The sequence below is a fragment of the Cyrtonyx montezumae genome, unplaced genomic scaffold (assembly GCF_038088225.1).
Source record: "Cyrtonyx montezumae isolate F1298 unplaced genomic scaffold, pur_monq_1.0 scaffold_3, whole genome shotgun sequence".
Classification (NCBI taxonomy): Eukaryota; Metazoa; Chordata; class Aves; order Galliformes; family Odontophoridae; genus Cyrtonyx; species Cyrtonyx montezumae.
Genome location: NW_027072034.1, coordinates 142,194,074 through 142,216,940, shown reverse-complemented (window position 1 = coordinate 142,216,940; position 22,867 = coordinate 142,194,074). Strand labels below are relative to the sequence as shown.

Genomic DNA, 22,867 nt, shown 5'->3' with positions numbered 1-22,867 from the left:
GTTGCTTGAATATTGTATGTAGGCTCAAACAGAGCAAACTTACAAGAGGAAAGATACATTAAAGCATTTCATTATAATTTCCAGCTTCCTTTTGAATTTGTTTCATACAGGCTGCTGCAGATCCAATGTCCTCCTCTGATGTACCAGAAGATGGCCCAAAGGAAACATCAAGTGTATCACAGAGTATCTGTATGTTTCTGGTTGGGCTGGGGAGGGTGTGTCACATTGGAAACATGTTAACTGAAATGTTCTTGCCTTTTTCTTACCTAATAAGGACAGGGGCTCTATGCAAAAGGGCAATGCGAGTCATGTTGGCTTAATCTGTTCATGATTTGTAGAAAGGCCCAACTGCATAAACCAAATTTGAAAAGAGCAGTGATGGTCTGTTTGCTGCTCTCATGCTTTCAGAAGAATGTAAATTGTTTTGTGTAACAGATGCATTCACTTACTGTTTTAAGTTTGCTAAGTCAAAGATAGACAAGCACGTTTGATTCATTGTTATGAGATCTAGTGTTACAGTGTTGAATCAGTTGTTACCGATGGAGCACTTTATCCATTCCATCATAATGATACTTTTTTGATAGGAAGGTCAAGCCCACAGGATATGGGAATAAAAATATTTCAGCCAGAACTGTCTTGTAAAGACTGGGAGAAGTATCAGCCTTTACCTTTCAGTGAGGAGGATCAGATGGTGACAGTCCTTCCTCTCTAAGGAGGAGAACAAGTACTTCTTAGGATTTGCTTTCTGTTTATTGATACATTGTTGTGACCTTAGTATATGCAGGCCTCCTTTTGAACAATAGAGACATTCACGTTGTGCTTTCTGGCAAATAATAGGCCAAGAGCTACCTTGGAGCAAATTGCATGCAACCTGACTCTAATGCTGAAGTTGCTTAATAACCACAGCTTTGAGAAGAAACAATCATGGGAGCAAACTGAGCATTACGTAAAGCTATGGGAAAAGCTTAATGAAGAATTGAGACCTAAAGAAGCAGATTGGTTTCTGTTTGCTTTTTTCTCCAGATTTAGAAGTTGGTCTCATTTAAAACAACAACAAAACCCACAGCATTCCTATGAATGTTTTCTTGATTATATTCGTAATTGATGATGTCTGTTACTTTGCTGTTATAAGAGCTTTTTTGCACATGAAACATCATTCTGTCCAGTTCTGAACATATATTTGAGGTGAAGGCTGAAAAAAATTAACAGAATGGAAATCCTTTAAGGGTCATTGCATATGCAGAAACCACTTTCAGTTCAGGTAATCTGAGCCATAAATGATTGAAGGCAAGAAGATCCTTTGGAGAAAGCACCATGCATGCTTTCCTGGTTCTTACACACTTCCTTAAATACCCACTTTTGACTGTTCTAGGAGACCATATATTTGATCTAAATGGCTGCTTTTATGATGCTGAGAGCACTACAAATGCAGTGGCCTTACCCTTTCTCCTTCCTTTTACAGTCCTGTCTTCCTCTCTGCCTCTTTAGCATCACCATCTGCTTTGGCAGCAGATCAGACTATGCTGATTGTAACATGCCATGTTCTTGCATATTAAAAATGAAGTAGTGGGCTGCTGAGATGCTATCTAAGAAGGATGCTGGAAGATGCCTTTGGTTCTGTTTTGGTTTTGATGTGCAGTCCTTTGAGATAAATATTTATAGATCTAGGGCAACATGAGTAAAACAGGGTCATGAAAAGATAGAGAATGTGTGGTAGGAGATTGTATTGTGTGTGTGTGATATCCCACTTGTAGCTGCTTGCTGACCTTTTTCTTTTGGTATTATGATTCTGTTTCTGGGTTTGGACCACTTTAAGTCTCTGCTGACTTGTGCAACAGCTTGCCATGGAGACAAAAAATCTGTTTTCCTCCTCAATGGCTTGTTTGTTTCTTTTTTAATAAGATCCATTACAGCTTAAAGGAAGCTCCTGCATAGTTACTTTATTTCCTATTGATGTAAAATTGAAGCTTCTCTGTCTCAGTTGATGCAGCTTTCTGGCATTCTGCAAGCAACTGTGATGGAACTGATAGATCTTCCAGTTCCCTATGGCAAGCTTGATACTGATGGACTGAATTCATATTATACTGGAATGGTCCTGGTTTATTGTTGAAACCGTGGGAGAATTGTTGATTTCCTGACCCAAATGCCTATTGAGGTTTGATTTTTAGTTGTATACAGATTTCTGGTGTGTCAGTCACACAGAAGGCTAAGATTTATATTGGTAGATATCTTACATGCTCCAGCATGTACCGTTTACCAGCGTTCTCGTAGCACTGTACATGTGTTTCTATCATTTATACAGATACGATTCCAAAAAGGAACATTTTTGCTCTAGAAATGAAAAAATGTTTTTATCTGATTTAGTATATACCTTTTCTAAGTATTCTTTGCTTCTCTGTCCGCCTCACCTGCCACACAGCTTCTCTTTCTCTTACTGAACTGCGTGGACAACCTGTCCCAGTGTCCACAGGGTAGGAAACCTGGACTGAGACCCATGCTTGGAGGCAGCCTCTCCAGTGGTGGCACTCTCAATGATGTAGCCTCAGAATTGAATGTAAGATTACAGTGGTAAATCAATGGCCTTTTAGCTCTACTCTGCTGTTCAGTGGCGACATTTTTGTTTTCTGTCTTTCCTACGTGCATTTCATAATCATCTGTGCTTTTCTTTTTTCTTTACAATTGCAGCTGATGCAGATGCGTTTAAAATTCTTCTAGAGATGAAGATGAAGAAGAGGCAGAAAAAACCCACCTTACCAAGCACTGTGACTGAGCTTGACACAGAGGATGGTTCTAAAGTATATGTGGTTGGAACAGCCCACTTCAGTGACAGCAGCAAAAAAGATGTAGTGAAGGTAGTTCTGATGTGTAAAGCTTTCAGCAGTGTGTTTGCTAATCTTAACTTCTTAAAAATGTCACAAACCAGAACCAGGTCCAACTCCTTTCTTTGCTTCAACCTCTAGATCCTGTTTCTCAAATGAGCTGTTGGAGGACTTGACAGTACAGTGGGATGAGCAAGAAGGCAGCCATATTGTCTTAATTTTTTTCAAGAAATACATTGCTTTCCAATCTCAAAATATTTGTCTGCCATCTTAAGAGCAAATGCAGACAGTCTTAGTGTTACTGTCTGCTTACTGTGACGGGGGTATGATGAAAGGATGCTAAGCCTTAGAAAAGAAACTGCAGTTCTTGGCTTCTTTGTGCATGGGGTGTGTAATTGTGAGCTGTAAAACCATGCTGCCCAAAACTTGAGAATGTAGTTCAAAGTACAAGCAGATCAGAAACACTAGTGAAAGTAGGAGCTATTTCATACTGAATTTTACGCAAAGTCTGCAATTCAGAGTGGCTTTATTCTCTGGACTACAGGAGGGAAGGAGTCTTGCTCCAGAATCATCAACTCTGGCTCATAATAAAGCTTTTTCTATGTCAAATTGCAAGTGGACACAGACTATGGGTAAAGGGTCTTCACTAATGTGAAAGAAAGAAGCTGGACATCATGATTTTCTTTTTTTCTCCCAGCATAATTTGTTGTCCTTCTTCCTGCCCCAAAGCATCCATAACTGGAGCATTTCACTGTCATTTTCTTCATTTTTCTTAACAAATAGCTACTTTGGGAAATCTTGCTTTCTCATTGTTATTTTATTTGAAAATGATTGCTGAAATGTACTTTATGTCCCTTTTCTCATGGAAGTATCAACATTGACTGTAATTCTGTTTAATCATTCCTAATCTGTTGTAAAAAAAATAATAATAATTCATCTCTTTCAGACAATACAAGAAGTGCAGCCAGATGTGGTTGTGGTGGAACTATGCCAGTACAGAGTTTCTATGTTAAAGATGGATGAAAAGACTTTACTAAAAGAAGCCAAAGAAATAAATCTGGAAAAACTTCAGCAAGCTATAAAGCAGGTATGATTCCCACAGTGAGAGTTAAAGATTGAGCAAATTACTCATGATATTACAACTATAAAAGGTGTTTCCCACTAGTTGGGAACTTTCTGGTGTTTACCTAGATGTGGATGCCATGGTGGGGGTAAGATGTGGTATTCTGGTTCTAGCTGCAGTGCTGTGAGTTGCACTGTTGAATTGTATGGGCAGGTGTTGACCTGGGCAGGACTCTTCCTGTGCTTAACAGTTGTTCTACTTCCAGGCCACAAGTACTTAATTGTAGTGTTCCACTAATCCATTTAGATACGGTTACTATCCCTACCATCTACATCTATATTATGGCTACTGAAGAAGTGCTTACTTTTGCTATTGTCTGTAGTGATCCATTCAGTTGCTTTCCTCCTCCTTGGTAGTGTATTTCTTCATGGTGGTCAATTTCTTGTTATATATATATATATATATATATATATATATATATATATATATATATATATATATATATATATAACTTGAATGGTTATTGCCATTCCAGTTGTCTTCACAGAAGCTGCTTATTGGCTGTAGGCATGGAAGAGTAGATTGCTGTTCAAATTACTGCTACTCTGGCAGTTTGCCACTGTTTCGGATGTGTAGGTACATAACAAATGTTGTCCTTTAGTTTTCAGTTTCTCTTTATTAGCTTGTATTTAAATATTTTTTTTTTTTTTTAGCTAAGCCCAGTGAAACAGCACGTAGTTGATTTTGGAGTGATCGTGGGGTGTTTAAGTAGAACAGTAATTTTTGGGAAAGTCAAAAGCTTTTCCCACACCAAACTGGACAAACAAATTCACAGATCTTGGTTGTGTGGTGCACACACATCGTAGTTATGTATTGGAATGATTTTGTTGATGTAATTGGGCAATTTCCAAGACTGCACCCCTCACAGGAATATACAATGTACCCCTGTAAAGAGTGTGAGTGGCTAAGGGCAAATCTGTGGTGTCTGTGTACATGCACAGTGTTTCAGTACAGCCTTTCTGTCTCATGCAGTTAGGCAATAATGTACCTTTCCTGTTTTCTTTATTTATGTCCTATCAGAGGATAGAAGATTGCAAAACGTCTGCATATTGCTTGAGTTGAGAAAAAAATTCTCCTGTGTCAATTCATATTGGCAGCTTTTTTTATCAGCAATTCCTACCAGAACTGAAAGTGATCCTCTGTTCAGGCTGTGTTGGTTCCAGAATCAAGAGAGTGTCAAGGATCATTGCTGTTATAGCTCAGCATCGGTCTCTGTTCTCACAAGGAGTGAAGCAAATAATAGTATTTGGATGTTGTGCCTTTAAACAATGTACTTTTCCATGTATGATCTCAACAACAAAAAATAACTCCCTTGTTCCCTTCTCCTGCAGTGTGAGTTGTATAGGGAACACTAGGAAACACAGTCCAACTGTCTTGTGCAAAATTAGTGTCTTTGCTTTTCCCCTACCACAAAGCCAACAAGCCACTAAATTGCTCCACCTGCTTCACTTCTCACCTCCCATTTCACAGCAATGGAACTGGCACCCAGGCCAAAATGTTACAGAACAAGTTAAAACTGCTTATAACTTTCATCCTAAGGTATCAAATTAGAAAAGCAATACTGTGTCTGTCTGTAATTGCTCTGAAGCAGTAAGAATGCATGTCATGCTTGATCACTGAAGTTGGAAGCTGAGCAGAGTGTTAATGTGAAACTGTGGCATGCTTGCAATGGATTCCTGGTATTCACAGCTTATCAAGCATCTGCTGGGGGGTTTGAAAAACGCTTCCTCCAGCTCCACCTTGAATTTCCAAACTCTTAGAGTGGTTTACAGAGAACTGTCTGTTTGCTTTCCATTAGGCAAAACAACCTAGTGCAGACTGAAGTCTGGCTCAAATGTGTGTTACCTGAACAGTTGGCTTAAACCAGACTGGTAAGACTGGTTTGGTCATCTCTTCTCAGCTTCTTGGCTTCATGTTTCTACTGTCCCTTTTGTGTCCCTACCAGAGTTCACATGGCCGTGTGGCTGGCTGAATAGGGCATGCTTTTCAGCTGTGTGATGTCCCTGTGTTGCTCTCTGATTGCTAGTTCTGACACAAAGGAGGAAGAAGGAAACTTTGGTAAAGGAGGAAGTGGGCTGGTGGCAGCATAAGCTGAAAGAAGCTAGTTTTAACCTACTCTTTTGGGATGAATGTACCTGTGTAGGAATATACTGTAATGATTTTTATTATCCTTCTGGACAGTGAAAAAGCTGTAATTAAGCTATGCAAAACACAACCCTTCATGCTTAGTTTGCCTACAGGATTTTCTATTAAATAAAATAGATGCACTGTGAATTGGTAGGTGAAAGGTACCATATGCGTAGAGATCTTCATAGGCTGCATGCTCTGCTACCTTGAAGGCTTGTCTCCAGTGCACCTGCAGCAGTAGTAAAACTAGTTCCAATCTGCCCTGGCCTGGCTGTGTAACCCTGTACAAACATCCATGGCATTTAGTGTCAGTTTGTTGTGTGGTTTTGTTTTTATTTTTCTTGAAGAAACACAGGGCTAAAATACACACTGCTTGTTTCTGCCTGCAGTTCTGCAGTTGGGATGTTGGATCTGTAACTTCTGACACAGTCAGAGCAGCTGCAGTGTGTGCTCCTTAGGCTGCGTTCCCATAAATAACATAAGGACGGCTGTGCTGTCTGGAGGAAGAGTTGTTTGCTCCAGAAGGCCTCTGGCAGTTGCCAGTAGTAAATTCCAGGAGAAGAGCATGGGAACCTGTAGTCAGACCTTGCTTGGGCAGTCATCTCTTCTGCCATCCTGTTTGCTGGATCCATGCTAGCCATGGCATTAACTATAGTCCTGCCTTCAACACAAAAAGCTGGACATGAGCCAGCAGTGTGCACTTGCAGCCCAGAAGGCCAAAAGTATCCTGGGCTGCATCAACAGAGGGGTGGCCAGAATGGTGAGGGTGGTGATTGTCCCCCACTACTCTGCTCTTGTGGGGCCCCATCTGGAGTACTGTGTCAAGCTTGGGGCCCTCAGTACAGGAGGGATATGGAAATGTTAAAGTGGGTCCAGAGGAGGGCCACAAAGATTATTGGGGCTGGAGCACCTCTCCTGTGAGGAAAGGTTGTGGGAACTGGGCTTACTGAGCTTGGAGAAGAGAAGGCTCTGGGGAGAGACCTCAGTGTATTTGAAGAGAGCTTATAAGCAGGAGGGGTGTGACTTTTTATGTGATCTGATGGTGATAGGCAAAGGGGGAGAGTGGCTTTAAACTAAAAGAGAGGAGATTTAGATAGATGCTAGGAAAATATTTCTGACTCACAAGGCTGTGAGGTGCTGGCACAGCTGCCCAGAGATGTTGTGGATGCCCCATCCTTGAAGGTGCTTAAGGACAGGTTGGGTAACCTCTGCCCTGGGCAACCTGAGCTGGTGGGTAGCAACCTGCCTGTGGCAGGAGGATTGGAATTATGTGATCTTTCAGGTCCCCTCCAACCAAAGCCATTCTGTGATCCCGCATCCATTCCCAAGCCTCATGAGTATGTAGTGTGTTTAATCTCTTCTCCTGTGGTTGTTATTTCTGACCACACTTTCAAGTATTTTGCTGTCATGACACTCATCCACTAAAGACAGCGTGGTAGCTTGTGTTTATGTATTTGTTCCTTTCTTGAGAATCCTTCTCATTTCACTTGCATTCTGCTTACTGAGAAACACTGAACTGACAAAATTGGTGCTTCATATTCTGTGTTCTATGTGCTAGTAGCTCTGCATCCCTCTGCCTGGGCAGTGGAATTTCTTTGCATTGTGCTTCACTTCATGTTTATGGCTCTGAAGTGGGTGCCAGTCCTTTAGGATTTAATGTTTTGCTGTGGTCATCTTTCCTTTGTCTGAAGTGTAGTAATCTGGTATTGCTAACAGTCTCTCTTAGTGTTTTGTTTCTATTGTTATTCCCACATTTTGCTCTTTATATCCACTCTTTCTGGCCAGCCAGTTGCAGCTGGTTGGTGCTATGCACTGCTGCTTGCCATCTTCTATGTGACAAGCATCTCTGTAATGCTGAGCAAATCTGGCAAGCACTGAGCTCCATGCATGTTAAAGCAAAAATGACTCAGACACTTCAGAGGTGCATCTCTTTGTTATCCAGTGGGGCAAATCATTCCATCACTGTAGAAATGTGGACTTAAGATACATCAATCCAGTTCTAAAGGGTGGGGGAGCCTGCAGATGAGCCAAGTTTGTATTATCTTAGCTTTCTGCTAACAATTCACTGCTAAATTATGTTCCTGAGCACCACATCCAGACAGTTTTTAAACATATTCAGGGATGGTGGCTCAAGCACCTTCGTGGGGAGCCTATTCCAGTGCTTAACAACCCTTTCTGTGAATAAGTTTTTCTTTATATCCAACCTGAACCTCCCCTTGAGCACCTGGAGGCCATTTCCTCTTGTCCTGCCACCAGTAAGAAAAGACCAACCCTCCTCTCACAGCAATTACCTTTCAGGTATTTGAAGAGAGCAATAAGGTTTCCCCTTGGCTTCCTCTGCTCACCACACCATTCCTGATACAGATCAGGATGCCAGTGGCCTTCTTGGCCACCTGAGCACACTGCTGGCTCATATTCAGCCGACTGTCCATCAGCACATCAAGGTCCCTTTCCATCGTGCAGCTTTCCAGCCACTTGTCCCTAAGCCTGTAGGGTTGCCTGGGGTTTTTGTGACCAAAATGCAGGACCCAACACTTGGCCCTATTGAAACTCATACAGTTTACCTTGGCCCATCAATCCAGTCTAGCCAGGTCCTTCTGTAGCACACTTCTACCCTCCAGCAGATCAACGCTCCCTCCCAACTCAGTGTCATCTGCAAACTTTCTGAGGATGCACTCAATCCCCTCATCAAGATCATTAATGAAGATGCTAAATAGAAGCTGCCCCAGTACTGAGCCCTGGAGGGCACCACTGGTGACTGGATGCTGACTGCATTTAACTCCACTGACCACAACTCTTTGAGCCCAGCCATCCAGCCAGTGTTTCACCCAGGAGAGCACATACCCATCCAAACCATGGGCAGCCAGCTTCTCCACAGAGATGCTGTGGGGACAGGATCAGAGGCTTTACTGAAGTCCAGGTAGACCACAGCAACAGCCTTACCTTCATTCACTAGTTCTATTCAGTAAAGAAGTCTGCATTGTTAAGTGTCTGTTTTAAAAAGTAATAGGCTGTGCAAGGAGGGGCCTTTGGTATGCTTGTAAGTGGGAGTGAGTCAGACTCAAGGTTTTCCTTCTAAGGTTTCTTGTGCTGAAGTCATGTACATCATCAAATTCTTGCGCAACCTTGAATTCTCTGTAGCCTAACTTGTGCCCAGCCCAGTGCTTCACTGGGATTGTGGGAGTATTTATGACTAGGCAGCTAGCTATTTATTTTTTAAACGTCTCTATAGCATGATTGTAAATTCAATGGAATGCAATTTTCTGTTCCTTTTTTTTTTTTTTTGTAACCAAATCAAGAGATAAAAGTGCAGTATGTATGGTAGAACAGCTCGTACATCTTCTTCAGTCAGGTAAAATAGAGTCAGAAATAAATCTGGCTACTCCCCTGTCTTTTCATGTCATCCTTTTTTGTTGCTGTTAAAAGGGAGGATAGAGACTGCACACCACTGGAAAGCCTCTTTACGACTGACAAAAGCTGAAACAAAAGAGCTGCATTGATCAGGGAATTTGCTTCAAAAAATGTTTTCAGTATCCCTCCTTCACTAAGATATTTGATGTTTTTTCATGACTGTGAACAGCACATTCTTCTGAGAAATCCGCACAGTATGCTGATGTGTTTTTCTACCATTTTTCTTCTTTTCCACCAGAATGGAGTCATGTCCGGACTGATGCAAATGCTGCTTCTGAAAGTGTCTGCTCACATCACAGAACAGCTGGGGATGGCCCCAGGAGGGGAATTCAGAGAGGCTTTCAAAGAGGTGCGATCATGAAATAGTTTTTCTGAGGTCCAATTATTGGCCTGTTGCTTCCAGAGTCAGCAAATAAAGGCATTTGTTAGAAAGGGGCACTCTGCCTATGGTTTAGTTAAAGCCTATAAGGTGGTAAAAACCATCTTTGGTTTCAAGGTGCACTAGAGAATATGAAGATTCATAGCCTTCAATTACACAAAAGTTACTCCAAAAAGGCTTTAAATGATAAGTGGTGTTTTTGATGATGTTAGTTTCAGTTTATTTTGTTCCTGTTGAGTAACTGTTTTTGCATCTTGGTTATGGATCTTGGTCATATCGGTGGTGGTGTCAGGATTTCAACCTATGGCAGCAAATCTGTCTGGATGAATTAGAGTTGACTAGCTCTGTTTCCTCTTCTGAAATGGTTGACTGAGATTTTTAATTAGATAAGCTTAGAATTTCTAGATTTTTTTTTACTGTTCTGTGCTAAGGTGTGTCAGCCTTAGAGCAAAGTCTCACCTGGCACTGCTTTCTGGTATCTTGTGTCAGTTTTTGTTTGATGAGCTGTTTCTGGAGTGCATTTTATCATGACAGACCAATAGGCTTGTGATCCTGACAAAAATCTGGTTAAAAACAAAATGACCAAAGTCATTTTCCCTTGGAATTCATTCAGACTTGAGAAGATACTGAGTCCCATCCGTTCATTTTAAGCAGTTCTAAGCAGAAGCTTTCTACCTAGGTAAAAGAAAATTAAAGGTGGTATTGTGACTCGGTGTGTTTTACTATAATTCCTACTGCATCTTGTAGCTGATGTACTCCTGTAGGAAGTCGTATACTGAAAATTTTGTTTACTGCAAGGCCAATATATTTCTTGCTGTATAACTGTGACAATACTTGTTTTTTTTTGTTTTTTTTTTGTTTGGGGGGGGGGGGGGCTGGCTAAAATGACTTAGATCACATAATAAAACAAACATTATCTTAATAGTGCTCTGCTTTGTTACAGTATATGCTGAATAGTAATTCGTACCTTCTCTTCCAGGCTAGCAAAGTACCTTTCTGTAAATTTCATCTTGGAGACAGACCCATCCCTGTTACATTTAAAAGAGCAATTGCTGCACTTTCTTTCTGGCAAAAAGTCAAGCTTGCTTGGGGCCTTTGCTTCTTATCCGACCCAATCAGGTATGAATAAACATCCCATATGGTTTTCTGAGGTGAATTGTTCAGCCATTCTGTTTGACGTGGTAGGAGCCTGAAGTTCTTGTACCCAGCCTGATATGGTAAAACCTCACATGAGTGAGGGAGAAAAATATACAAACTATCCTTTAATAATTCTTATTTTTAAAAAGAAAGCTGGCTCCCCTGCTACATTTCTTTGTAAGATAATATTTTGACAGAGTAATTCTAGGTTGTTTATCACTTTGAAGTAAAAGATTTTATGCTGAAAATAAAATCTCTCTCAGTACTGCTGTGTGGGTGTAAATGAAAGAGAGTGGAATGATAATTTCATTCAGATCTCCAAAGGACTTGGGTCTGCCATACCAAGTCACGTTTACATCAGAGCAGTCTGAGAACTGAATCTACATCATCTGCTGTCTGAGCAGATGTTGGGAACGAGGGAAGACATTTGAAATCTCAACAGTGTGTCAAAATCTTAATGCTGATGGCCTTTACAAGGAGATGCTTTTGGGTTACTGTCTTACAGTAGTACTTCTCAGACTATTCCCTTGCTCAGATTGGTTTCCTGTGCCCTTTAAATAAACCACTCTGCCAAGTTTGCTTCCTCTTTGCTTCTGGCCACCAGTAGGTGTGAGAACCTGCTTGAACTGGGTGACAACATGCCCAGCTGTCATCCTGAGTTCCATCTGCTCCTACCAGACTTGCTGTGGTGGGAGGCTTGCCAGAAGCAGGTTCCCAGTGCATGTGGGCCGTGCATCTCAGTGCCTCTCATACTCTGTAACCAGAACTCAGCACAGCACAACTCATTGAAGTGATTGATGTCAGTTCTTTCAGGCACTTGAAATTGGGCCAGGGCTGGAGCTAGTAGGGACAGCCAAGCCTTGTTCCTCAGTCATAGCATTTACTTCAGTGTGGTTACCTGTAAACACTTGCTACTTTATCTATAAAATGTCACTCTTGCTTTCAGTCCATTAACTACAGTTAATGTACAAAGTTTTATTACTTATAAATCTAATACCAATACGAAACTACTTGCAGTTTCTTGGGGGCACTGGGGAATGTTTCTCAGCAAATTCTCGCATTCATCCTGATGTGATATTTTTGGTTTTCAACTGTAACATATTAATTATACTTAAAAATAAATGATCTTCATTAACATAATAATAATTGATATTACAATTGATTGACCTGATACATCAATATTTTAAAAATAATATGGGTAGGAGTTTGTAAAGAAAGGTGGCTGTCATTCAGAAGCAGTTGGGGCAGGTGCTGCATAGATGAGCCCACTTACTCATCAATGTGAGAGTCTATTGAAAATGCAGTAGTAACTCAAAATCAGATTTGTCAGTCTGTTTCCATGATCTGTGGAAAGCTACCAGTGCCTTTTTTTGGTTGTCTGCCCTTTGAAGCATCCTTTCAATGTAAAACTTACAAAAAAAAAAAAAGTAAATAAAAATTTTGGTATGATTCTCCAGCATGCAGTGATGCAAAACTAGATGATTTTGTTGCCAGACTGTACCATTGCTGTGGCTGCAAACAGAAGGTTAGCAGCACCTATTTAATAACATAACAATAATGCAAAAACTCATTAAGTTTGTTCCTGCAGTTCTTAGTTATTTCCTGCTCATTTCTGTTCTTTCATTCAGGGAACTGATTAATAACTTGCTTCCCTGCTGAAGACCTGTGATTGACACAAGCAGTGCAGAATCCTTTCCACCCTTGCAGACTGTGCCTGGCAGTGTGCTGTTTCATTCCTTAAATAGAACCTTCATGCATTCAGTGATCAGATCTGCTCCTCAGGAGCACTCTGTTGCCTGTTTTAGGCTGAATATACAGTAAAAGTGGGACACTGGTAACTCTTTCCTTTGATGCCCTGGTGTTTTTTCTGCAGTTGTCAGCCTTTAAACTGGGAAAGGTGAAACTTAGGTTGAGCTGCCTAAAGGCAAGTGACCTCCACTTTGCCTTTCTCTCACTGTAGAGGCATTGTTAAGAATGCAGTTTTTCAGGCTTATGCTGATTGTTCCTCTTGTTGAGAGGAGAGCTGTCTGCATGGGTTTATGTGAATAATGTGTATAGTGTATAGTGCTTGATGGTTTTAATTGGTTTATCTGCATTGGACTTCAGAAGTGTCACACAGGTACTGAGAAAACGTAACCTTTCTTTCAGTAAAGATGATGTGGAAAAATGCAAACAGAAGGATTTACTGGAGCAGATGATGGCAGAGATGATTGGAGAATTTCCTGATCTTCATCGAACAATCGTCTCAGAACGAGATATTTACTTGACCTACATGCTGAAGCAAGCAGCAAAGAAGATAGAACTACCTCGGGCTTCAGAAAGTAATTGTTTTAAAGCAGATATGTTAACCACTGTGTTCTTCGTGTGCTATTACAAATCTCAGTTCCTTGTGGGAAAACTGGTGATCTGTGGGTTCATGCAAGACAGATGCCACATATCACAGAAGATTATAGTGCTTGAAAAGTTAGGAGGCATATGCCTCTCCTACTGCAGCCACCTATAGAAGAAATCTCACAGAGTAATAGACTACTAATTATGATTCTTTTCTCACTGTGCTATTTAAACCTGCAAATGCTGATTAGCCTGACAGCTTCTTCAAAAGGCAGCATGTGGCATTGCAGCACAGCAAGGGGCAGTCTAGACGTGCGTTGCCTGTCTCACTAGCTCACCAAATTCATTGTCACCTGGTGAAGTTTCACCAAAAATATGTTGTGAGGAGGTAATGTTCTCAAAGGAGCCATAGAATCATTAAGGTTGGAGAAGACCTCTAAGGTCACCTAGTCCAACTGGCCATGCATGCATTCAGTCCTTCAATTGAAGGAGCAGACTAAAAAGTTAGTTTATTGTTATTCTTTGCAGGATCATAAGCCACAAAAAAAGAATTGTGTAGCACGTCCTCTGTTGTTCTTTTTTCCTTTCTTTAAATCTACTTTAAGAACAGAGTTTGTGAATCATACGTTCACTGAATACCTGAGAAACTGGGAGGGTTTTACATGCATTACAGGGGATTTAAAAGAAAAGATGAGACTGCAAAAGACAAGAATGTGAATGTATCACCTGTCTGACAGTCCTCTGCTGTAATCTCTTAGTAAATGAGACAGTGCCAGGGCTTGTTCTGTTAAACTGCATGTCACTGTTATTATTACTTAGACATTACTCTCGTATTAGTCTCATGACACATTACCAATTTTTTCACTGGGGGAGAGGTAATCCAAAATCTTGTAGGATGAATGCATCAGCTTCTCCTGGTGTTGAGCAAGCTGGCTGATAGATGGGAGGTGAGAGTGTTGTGGCTGAGTGGTCACTGGATGGCTGGCTGCTGCACACTGACAGTGCAGGTATTGCTGCTGCTCGCTGAGGCCAAGTGAGCTTAACAGGGTCAGGTCTGATCTCAGGCCCGGTTCTTTGGCTGTCCACATCGGCCAGGCTGCACCTTCCCATGACAGGGAGGTGTGCCAGCTGTCCAAAGCTGTGAGCAAAGCTCTGCTCAGGAGACAGCAAAGACCAGGGCCAAGAAAAACAACAGAGAAGCAGCAACGCAAAAGGCAGTGAGTGAGATGTGGAATGTTTGTAATTTTTGATGTGTGATAATAAGAGTCTCTGCTTCTTAGAAAATGTTGTCTTGTAATTTTGCATGTTCCCTGTTCATTTATAACTTGAAACCAGTTCTTGTGCTGATGTGTTTCTTTGTTTCCATCTCTTCCCTAGCTGAACCTAGAAAATACATCCCTGCTGTTGTAGTTGGTGTGGTTGGGATGGGTCACGTACCTGGAATTGAGAAGAACTGGAACTCTGACTTAAACATCCAGGAAATAATGAGGTAAGCTGTCCTTCCCCGTGTCTTGCCATAGCAGCTTCACTTCCTGAAAGTCAGCAAGGATTGGTTTGTTTGGAGGTTTCTGATCTTTTGTCACAGCTTAAAGAAATGTCACTGCTGTGATCACCACCCCAACAGCTCCCTGACCTGTGCTGGCTGCGTACAGCAAAGGAAAACAATAAAAACAATACCTGGTGGCATGTTGAGGGAAGGGAAGGTGAGAAAATGACACTGTCTGGAAATCTGTCAATCCACACCAAAGGCTTTTCATTGAAAATTCAGATGTGGTCTGTAGAAGGTGGCAAGAATGGGCTTCTGGCTTCGCGTGCTGCACTGTGGGCTGATTTAAGCCACAGATTTTCACTGCAGTGTAACTGTTAAAATAGATGCATGTGCTCTATAAAAGAAGAAACTGTTCAGACTGCATCCTGTAAAGCCACGAAGTCCAGGACTTAGAAATGTTGGAGAGATTACAGTGTGACCTGGTAGTGCGGGGAGGGCCTGCAGTGCTTTAGGACAGCTGAGTGGAAGAGTTACTGGTATCTTACCTAAGAGCTGAGCATTGTGTTAACTTCACTTTTTAAAACAATATAAAGCAAATGACATTTGAAAGATGACTGCTAAGATCCTTCTCATTGAAATCTTTTTCCATTCGTGCTGCTGCACTGCAGTTGCAGAATGGTTACATCTTTGTGTTAGTGGCTGCCATCTACTGAAAGGGAGGAGTTCTTAACACTTCTACAGGTTTGTTTTTATGCGTTGGAGAACGATCTTGGAAATCATCTGAATCAAAAGCAAACACATTTCTCAGGTGCCCAATCTTTGGGTTCTTTCTCTGAACCTTACTCTGTGTGTTCTCTTAACTTGCAAGGTCTTGCTTTGCCCCGATTTAAGCAAAGGGATGTGAACTCAGTTTAGCTGCATCGTAATGTTAGCACATCTACCAGGCTTAGTGTGCCTGTCGTGTTTTCACGCTGATTGTTTCTCAAGATATTAGCAAACGTTTTCTTGATACAAACAAACAAAAGCTTGGGGCTGATTTGAACCTGCAAAAGCCTTTGGCTCTGCAGGTAATCACACAGTAGCGTTATAATCAGTTCTGCAGGCAGCACTGGCTTCTGGCGTTCTTAAGAGTTCTTGGTTATTTTCATAGAGATGGGCAGATGAAGGTTCACAGCCATTAGGAGCATCTTACATAGGTGGGAATGGCTTTAATAATATTACCAGTAATAAGGGCGGTGAATAATTTGGATGCAGTGCTTAAAGGTGAAAACGCTCCTTGCCCATTCGTGACACATCCGTCCCCTGAGAGCCTCCTGCCCTACAAGGAGAGCAGGAGCAGCCCTTGTTTGGCAGGAAGCTGCCTGTCTGCTCCAGCCCTGCAGACGTTCACTGTTGTTGTCTCTTTGCTGCAGTGTGCCTCCGCCGTCCGCTTCAAGTAAGATTTTCAAATTTGTCATAAAAGCGACAGTTTTCGGACTGATGGGCTACGGCTGCTACCGAATAGGCCAAAGGACACTTCAGGTTATCCTCTCGATGCCAGCAGCGCAGAGCTACCTTCAGAAGCTGACAGAAATAAGGTCTCAGCATTGAGGGTAAGCGGAGGCACGACGTGAAGTGGCTGAAAAGGGCGATGGGGGTGACAAACGTGAACCGGGCTGGAAGAAGGAGGTGAAGGTTCTGCTCAGAGACGACGGGTGCGGAGTAAAGCTGAGTGCTGTGTAATAAAAGATTCGATACTGAACTTACACCAGCTGTGATCTGATGAGTAAGTTTGATTCCTGGTGTGTTGCATGACACCACGTGATTCCAGATTGAGGCAAATGTAATGCATGCACAAATATATATTATATATACCTGTATGGTGTGTGTGTATATATAATATATATTGATGATGTAGTACAGACAGTGTAAGGAGTGTGTGCTCGTGACTTCTTTTCCAGAAGAACAGAACACCACCGAGTAACCAAATTGGCTGCGTCTGCTGTGAAATTCAGGGACACTTGATGGAGTGATTCTTTTCCTTTCCTTGGGGGTAACAATGCCTAGCAGTCACTTCTGGTGCCAGACACTTTTACACGTGATTTAGGAGGGCGTCTTCTCAATGTGTGTTTTATACTTAAAACCGTTGAGGCTTTTTAAAGACTTGAAAGCTTTCCAGAAGCATCAGAATCGTACAGGCTGCCGTACGCTCGCCGCTCGCATCTCTCCAAGCCTTACTGAAGAGCAGAAGTGCTGCCTTTAGATCGCGTCCCTCCTTACCACCACCACTTCAGCTGTCTTCTGCGTAGAGAAGGTAGAGCCACGCCATCAGAATGCAACTTGTGTCAGATGTTTACAGGACGCTCTGTTCCTTTAGAGGAGGTTATTTAAACTGTGTTGCTTGGCCAAATCCTGCTGGATTCAGTATTGTAAATTGGAGACTAGAACTACCGTATGACTTCTGTTTCTCGGACCTTTTGTTATCGGACACGGCGTCTGGAACTGATAGCACCTGCTCCTCATTTTTGATACGTGAAAATATTTTATTTATCGATGTAATTTCTCAGTGGATGAATATTTTAATCTATTTAATAGAAAAGCAATGTTCAACTTAGTTTTTCAAACTAGCGATAGCATTTTCTTTGGGTTACTTGCTATTTATACATAGATTAATGGGTACTTCAGACTGCTGTGGTTTTTAAGATTTTCCAGAACAGCCATCTGCCACCCATCGCCCGTCTCTGTTATTTTCTCTTTCAGTCCTAGGCTGATATGTAACAGGAGGGTTTGGGTACCCTTTGTATGGGATTTTCAATGGTTGTGAAGTGCCCTCTGCAATCAGCTGCTCCCAGTTCCGCAGTGCAGACAGCTTTGATTGGCAGATCGGAGTTTTCACCCGATGTATTGGAATGGAAGAGTCCCCTTTGCTCCTCAGGCTCATACACAGTCTCTCGTTGACTAGAGTGGGGCTTTTGTTTTTACTGATTTCTTTTGGGACTGAAAGATGAGAACCGGTGTGTGAGGCAAGAGGAGGAAAACGTCACCTTGTGCTTTGTGTCTCCTTGCTGTTTTCCTTTGGTTCGGTAACATCAGTGGGCCATTCTCAGCAGGGTGAATGTCCGGAGCACTGTGCTGGAGGTCTCCCCCACGGCCCATTGGTCACTGAAAGCACGTATGCGTGCCTTCCAGGCAGCGCTGTCCTTGAGCTTTCAGGATGCACTGAAGGGTGTGATGCCCTGCATTTCTGGATCTGGGCCTTACAGCTGTGCAGGGAATAAACCCGAGCAAATAAGAATGGTAGCAGCTGACGCTTCATGCAGAGCAGGATGGAGTCAGGTCCTCGCTTTCCGCGCTCGGTGAGGATCCCCGGCTGTCTGTAGCGAGACCGAAAGCCACATCTATGAAGTCTTCATAGAACACGGAGTCACTGCCTCTGTTTTGCTTCCTGCCCTTTTCTGTAGAGGTTTAATGAATTGTTTACAGTTCAGCAGCCCTATCTGAATAATTCCATCCCATGTTACGTACGTTATTAAGAGATGAAAGCAGACACTTGAGCTCCTCCTTCTCCTGGCTTTACTGACATACCAAAAGATTGTCGCCTCGTTTCGTTGCTTTTTTGTTTTGTCCTGCATTCGGTTTTGTTTGGGTTATTATTTTTTTTGAGACCTTTTTAGCTGTTAGAGTTCAACTGATACTGAATTGATTCTTGACGTCTTGCTTTAAGGTATCTTTGGATTTTTAAGGTATCTGCAGGTATGTTAAAAGCTCTGTAGACCTTTGATATCTGTGCTCAGGTAATTTTGCACAAAGGAAAACAAATCTAAGGAAAATTTTAGACACGAGCCTTAACCTCGGGTGGGACTAATGCTAGGCAATTGTCATGGAGCATTCTTGCAGACCTGTTTTGTGCCCGAAGTGTAAGCTGTCCGTTTGTTACTCAGTCGTTACCAGCAGTTGCTAGCTTCACTCTGTTGTTTCACTTTCCTTCCTTCCTCTTTAAGCATATCAGCAGCTTGCTGAAGGAGGCTGTCTGGGGGCAGAACGCACAGTTTCTTCCCGCTGCTGCAAGCTGGCAGGTCACAGTGTGCACTGTTTACTCAGCAGCACTTGAAAGCCCGATGAATCTACAGATCTGTCGGTGCTGTGAGTCCATACGCGAATGCTCCGTGTTGTGTGTGCGCTGTGTTGTTCCGTCTGCATAACAATCAGTGTTTTAGGTCCGTTCTTTTCTGTTCCAGTCAGCCCTCCCTGTGTTAGAGCATCCTGTGAAACTGAACTGTTGATCTGTCCCAGCCCTGCCTCAGCCTTATGAAGCCATACTGTATTTTTTTTGGTGACATGTACATCTGTTCCACGAGTTTGTACATGCAGTGTACTTTGAAGTATTTTTAACAATGTGTGCCTTTACTCGAAAGTGATTTAAAGCGAACAGCAGTACGTTCTATGACATAAAAAATAAAATATTTTAGCCACCGTTTCTGTTGAAGGCATTTATTTTCCATGTTAGGTGGTGTTTTTGAGAACTAACACTGGTTAGCACAGCACTCTGACCATCCAGCACATTCCTCTGAGCAAAAGCTTCAGCTGGAGCCAGTGCCTCCCGCTGAGGGCCATCTGGCTTCCATGATGAGGTAAGAAAGCCACTTTTTCTGCCTCCTGCACATTATCGGAGAAGAGGATGCATTTCCCTCTCCTACTGAACACACGGAGACTTAACTTCTCCAATGGGAGAAGCATCTAAATCCAGAGTCCACAACTAGGTGTGCTGAGTGGATTTCTTTCTCGGTCGCCTCGTTGCAGTGCCTGGTTGTGCCAGGTTGCAGCCCAGCACAGCACTCGAGCCCAGACTCGAAAGACTGTGGAAAAGGTGTTGAGCTGGCAGCAAGATGTTTAATCTTCTGCAATTGAGCCAGGTATGGCCACTTATTTGACAGGGGGAGGGGAGCTGTTGCTAAAAAGACCCCAGTTTGTGCTGTAAACAAGAATGCAGCCAAGTGAACAGCCACCACTCGTCAGCCAGCACTCCGTGCCTCTTAAGTGTGCAGTGCAGAGGTCCTTGATTCAGCAAAAGCCTCCAATGCTTTGAGCTGTTGTCCTAAATTGTCAAGTGCTGCTGGGAGTGGCAGCTGCCACCTCACGGACAGCACTGCTCCATCTGCCAGCTGGCCAAGGCTGTGTCTGCACCGCGTTCTTTCCCGCACTCAAACAACTTCAAAAACTGATCTAGCAGTGAGCTAGTTTTACTTGCGTGTCCCTCTGGAAGCTGTGTGTTTTGAGAAGCATCTATCAAGTGCTGACTGGGAAACATCCCCAGTCAGCCCCAGGTGCCAGGCAGTAGTGGGAGCTGCACGTGGAAAGAGATGCTGTCGCCTGTGGAACTCAAAGGTCTCGTGTAGGTGTTTGCCTGTTTCTAAGACTTTGATGAACTTTCATTCTTAGACTTGAGTGTTGAGCCCCTTAGACTTGAGTGTCAGCCCCTTCAAAGCAGCGTTCTGGTAGTATGTCCCTGCTTTTGGCTACGAAGGTGATTTTGTAAACTGGACAAAAGAAGGCAGGGTGCCCTCTTCATGTGAGCGTGCCGCTTGTTGCACACTGTGTCTGTGCAGCCAGTGCGGGGCCGTTGGCAGCTCCAGCGGGGATCACAGCCTCTGTCATTTGCCACACAACGAGCGCTGAGGGCTTCTGCCTGTGCCCAGCACCAGTGTGCTCTGGTTTAACTGGGAAGTACAGGTAACAGTAATGGTTGAGTGCCATCTACCGACCGCACGTGGTGTGCTATGAATAGCAGCGAGCGGGGACCTGTGGATGTTCTTCAGAGAAGGTTAAGTGCACAGACCTTGGAGAGAGCTGGGTTTTGCCCATCACCAGCATTAGCTACAGCACTGCAACGCAGGAGAACCCTGAGCAGTGATGAGTGTGCAAGAAGTGTGATTATTTTGCCCCTTCTCTTGCTCTTCTTTAAGTTGAACACGCTATTGCTGAGGGACTGCTGTTCTCTGAAGGCAGCTGGAGATTTTCTCACCAAAAACCACCTGTCTGTGCCCACCCTGCTGGGCTCCTGGTGCACCTCTAACACGAGGCAGAGTGGGAGCACTGTGGGGACCCACAGGAGCATGGATGGTTTCTCTGTTTCAGGAATTTCGGCCTGGCTGCTCCACACTAAGGGCCATCTGAGCATTGGCACACGAAGCACAGCATTGCTGGACATGTGGCATCCAGGCCTTGCTGTCCTGCACGTGCTCCCTTGGGATGCCCAGGCCTCCTGCCCACATACACTGGAGGAGGACTTGTGGCACGCAGCACTTCTGCAGCACGAGCCACACACAGCGTGTGCCTGTGCCAAGCTGTGGCACTCCCTTGTCAGAGCAATTACTCAAAACGAATTTGAGATAAATTGTTTATTGGCTGATGAACACACTACAAAGAAAGTGGTGTATGGGAACTGCCGAATCACAGCTTGAACCACTGATTGGTCACCTGAGGCGAGCACCGAGTCAGCCACAGGGGCACAGGTGAAGGTGATATACCTGTGTGATTGGAAGGGGTGGAGCCTGGCTCTACCTCTCCCAAACCCCATTTAAGGGCTGACCACCACCAGGGAAGGATTTCTTCTCGGAGATCCCTCCCGTGTGGAGTCCGTGGCAAGCCTCTATCATCATAAAGGTGAGCCACTCTCTTTTGCTAGCTATCTGTGTACCATCTATATAGGCCTACTAAAATATACCATCTTCCATACTATTTTCATTGAGTACCATTCTTGGGGGTTATTTACTGTACATGTGGGAAAACAAAGAAGTAATCAGTAATCTTAAGTAACGTGCCACTGACTCAGTGACATAATTACACAGAGCATTACACACAGCAAGAAGTTACGAGTGGATCTTGGATCTGTGGAGGCACACACACACTGCCTGCACCAAGGGTTGGGAGCAGGTTTTTACAGAGCTCTGATTTAGCAGCAATTTATGAGCTATTAGTACCTTTAAGATAAATAACATGATTATGTTGTTTGATTCTTAGTAGCACTTAACCAGCAGTTAATTATTAGCCAACTTATTAACACAATGATTCAACAGAGTATACTACAGTCAGATACAGATGTTTAGTTGCAGATTTAGTAACAGTGAGGTTCACTTGATGCTTCCATGCAGGGTACTCGAGGAGAATTCTGAAGTCAGCTGTGCACACAAGGACCTTTTTCCTGCTGGATTACTCGCTCCACATTCATTGTCTTTCAGCAGATGAGGCAAACCATCTCAAAAGGGCTCCTGTTCTTCAATGTCAGTCAGCAGCAAGCTGTAAGAAATGTCCCGAGAGATGTCCCAGCTCGGGGGGAGATGGAGCAGCACAGCCCGCTGCTGCACAGCTCGGGTACCTCTCAGATGAGGCCATAATCGGGAACAGGATGGTCAGGGCAGCCCCAGATTTTCACTTGAACAAAGGTGAAAGCACAGCGGTGGCTTATGCTGGTCTGGGGGCTGCCTCACTACGCCGAGCTGCAGTTCTGTTCATGCTGAGGTGCAGGCCTGTTCCTCCGCGCTGACTCGATGAGGAGCCCAGTCAGTGACTGCAGATGTCCTCCACTGTCTTGTGCATGGGTCAACGCTACTGCCAGCTGTAGGTGTTGGCACTCCTGCTGCTGGCAGACCCATCCTCTGCTTGTCTTCAACGTTGTCCTTCATTCTTCAGCATTCAGGTCCTCCTTTTTGCTGTTCTCACATTGCTGCTCCCGCACTCAAACAACCTGCCCTCCTCACTTTCCTACAGCTGTACCTGTGGGGTTTTTTTAGCACCACTACTGATGCAATGGCAGCCTTATACAGTGCCATAGGAGGGACACTGCTGCAGGCAGCCTGGCTCCCCACATCCCACCTCACCTTGTTGTTTTCCCATTGGGTTTTTCCTCATCCAATTATTAGACACAACTACTCCACCTCAGCCTTGATCCTTCTGTGAGCTCAGACCAAGTATAAATTTTAAGCAGCCCTCACAGCCCAGAAAATGGATTTTATCCTGGGCTGCATCAAAAGCAGCATGGCCAGCAGAGAGAGAGAGAGAGGTGATCCTGCCCC

The 22,867-nt window shown here is 43.4% G+C and overlaps 1 protein-coding gene across 3 annotated transcripts in view; it reads left to right on the top strand.

The window, feature by feature from the left end:
* The window catches only part of TRABD (TraB domain containing), a 31,317-nt gene extending 12,049 nt beyond the window's left edge, over positions 1-19,268 (top strand). Inside the window, exons 3-10 of one of the 3 annotated variants that reach the window (XM_065743537.1) lie at positions 111-189; positions 2,686-2,852; positions 3,766-3,906; positions 9,719-9,829; positions 10,839-10,978; positions 13,145-13,317; positions 14,705-14,816; positions 19,034-19,268. In XM_065743537.1, the coding sequence (XP_065599609.1) occupies positions 111-189; positions 2,686-2,852; positions 3,766-3,906; positions 9,719-9,829; positions 10,839-10,978; positions 13,145-13,317; positions 14,705-14,816; positions 19,034-19,052 (942 nt within the window). In that variant the 3' untranslated portion in view covers positions 19,053-19,268. Of the gene's footprint in view, positions 1-110; positions 190-2,317; positions 2,555-2,685; positions 2,853-3,765; positions 3,907-9,718; positions 9,830-10,838; positions 10,979-13,144; positions 13,318-14,704; positions 14,817-16,228; positions 17,079-19,033 lie in introns of those variants that run through there. The other 2 variants (XM_065743535.1, XM_065743536.1) reach the window with 2 other exon arrangements.
* The last annotated feature ends 3,599 nt before the right edge of the window (positions 19,269-22,867 follow it).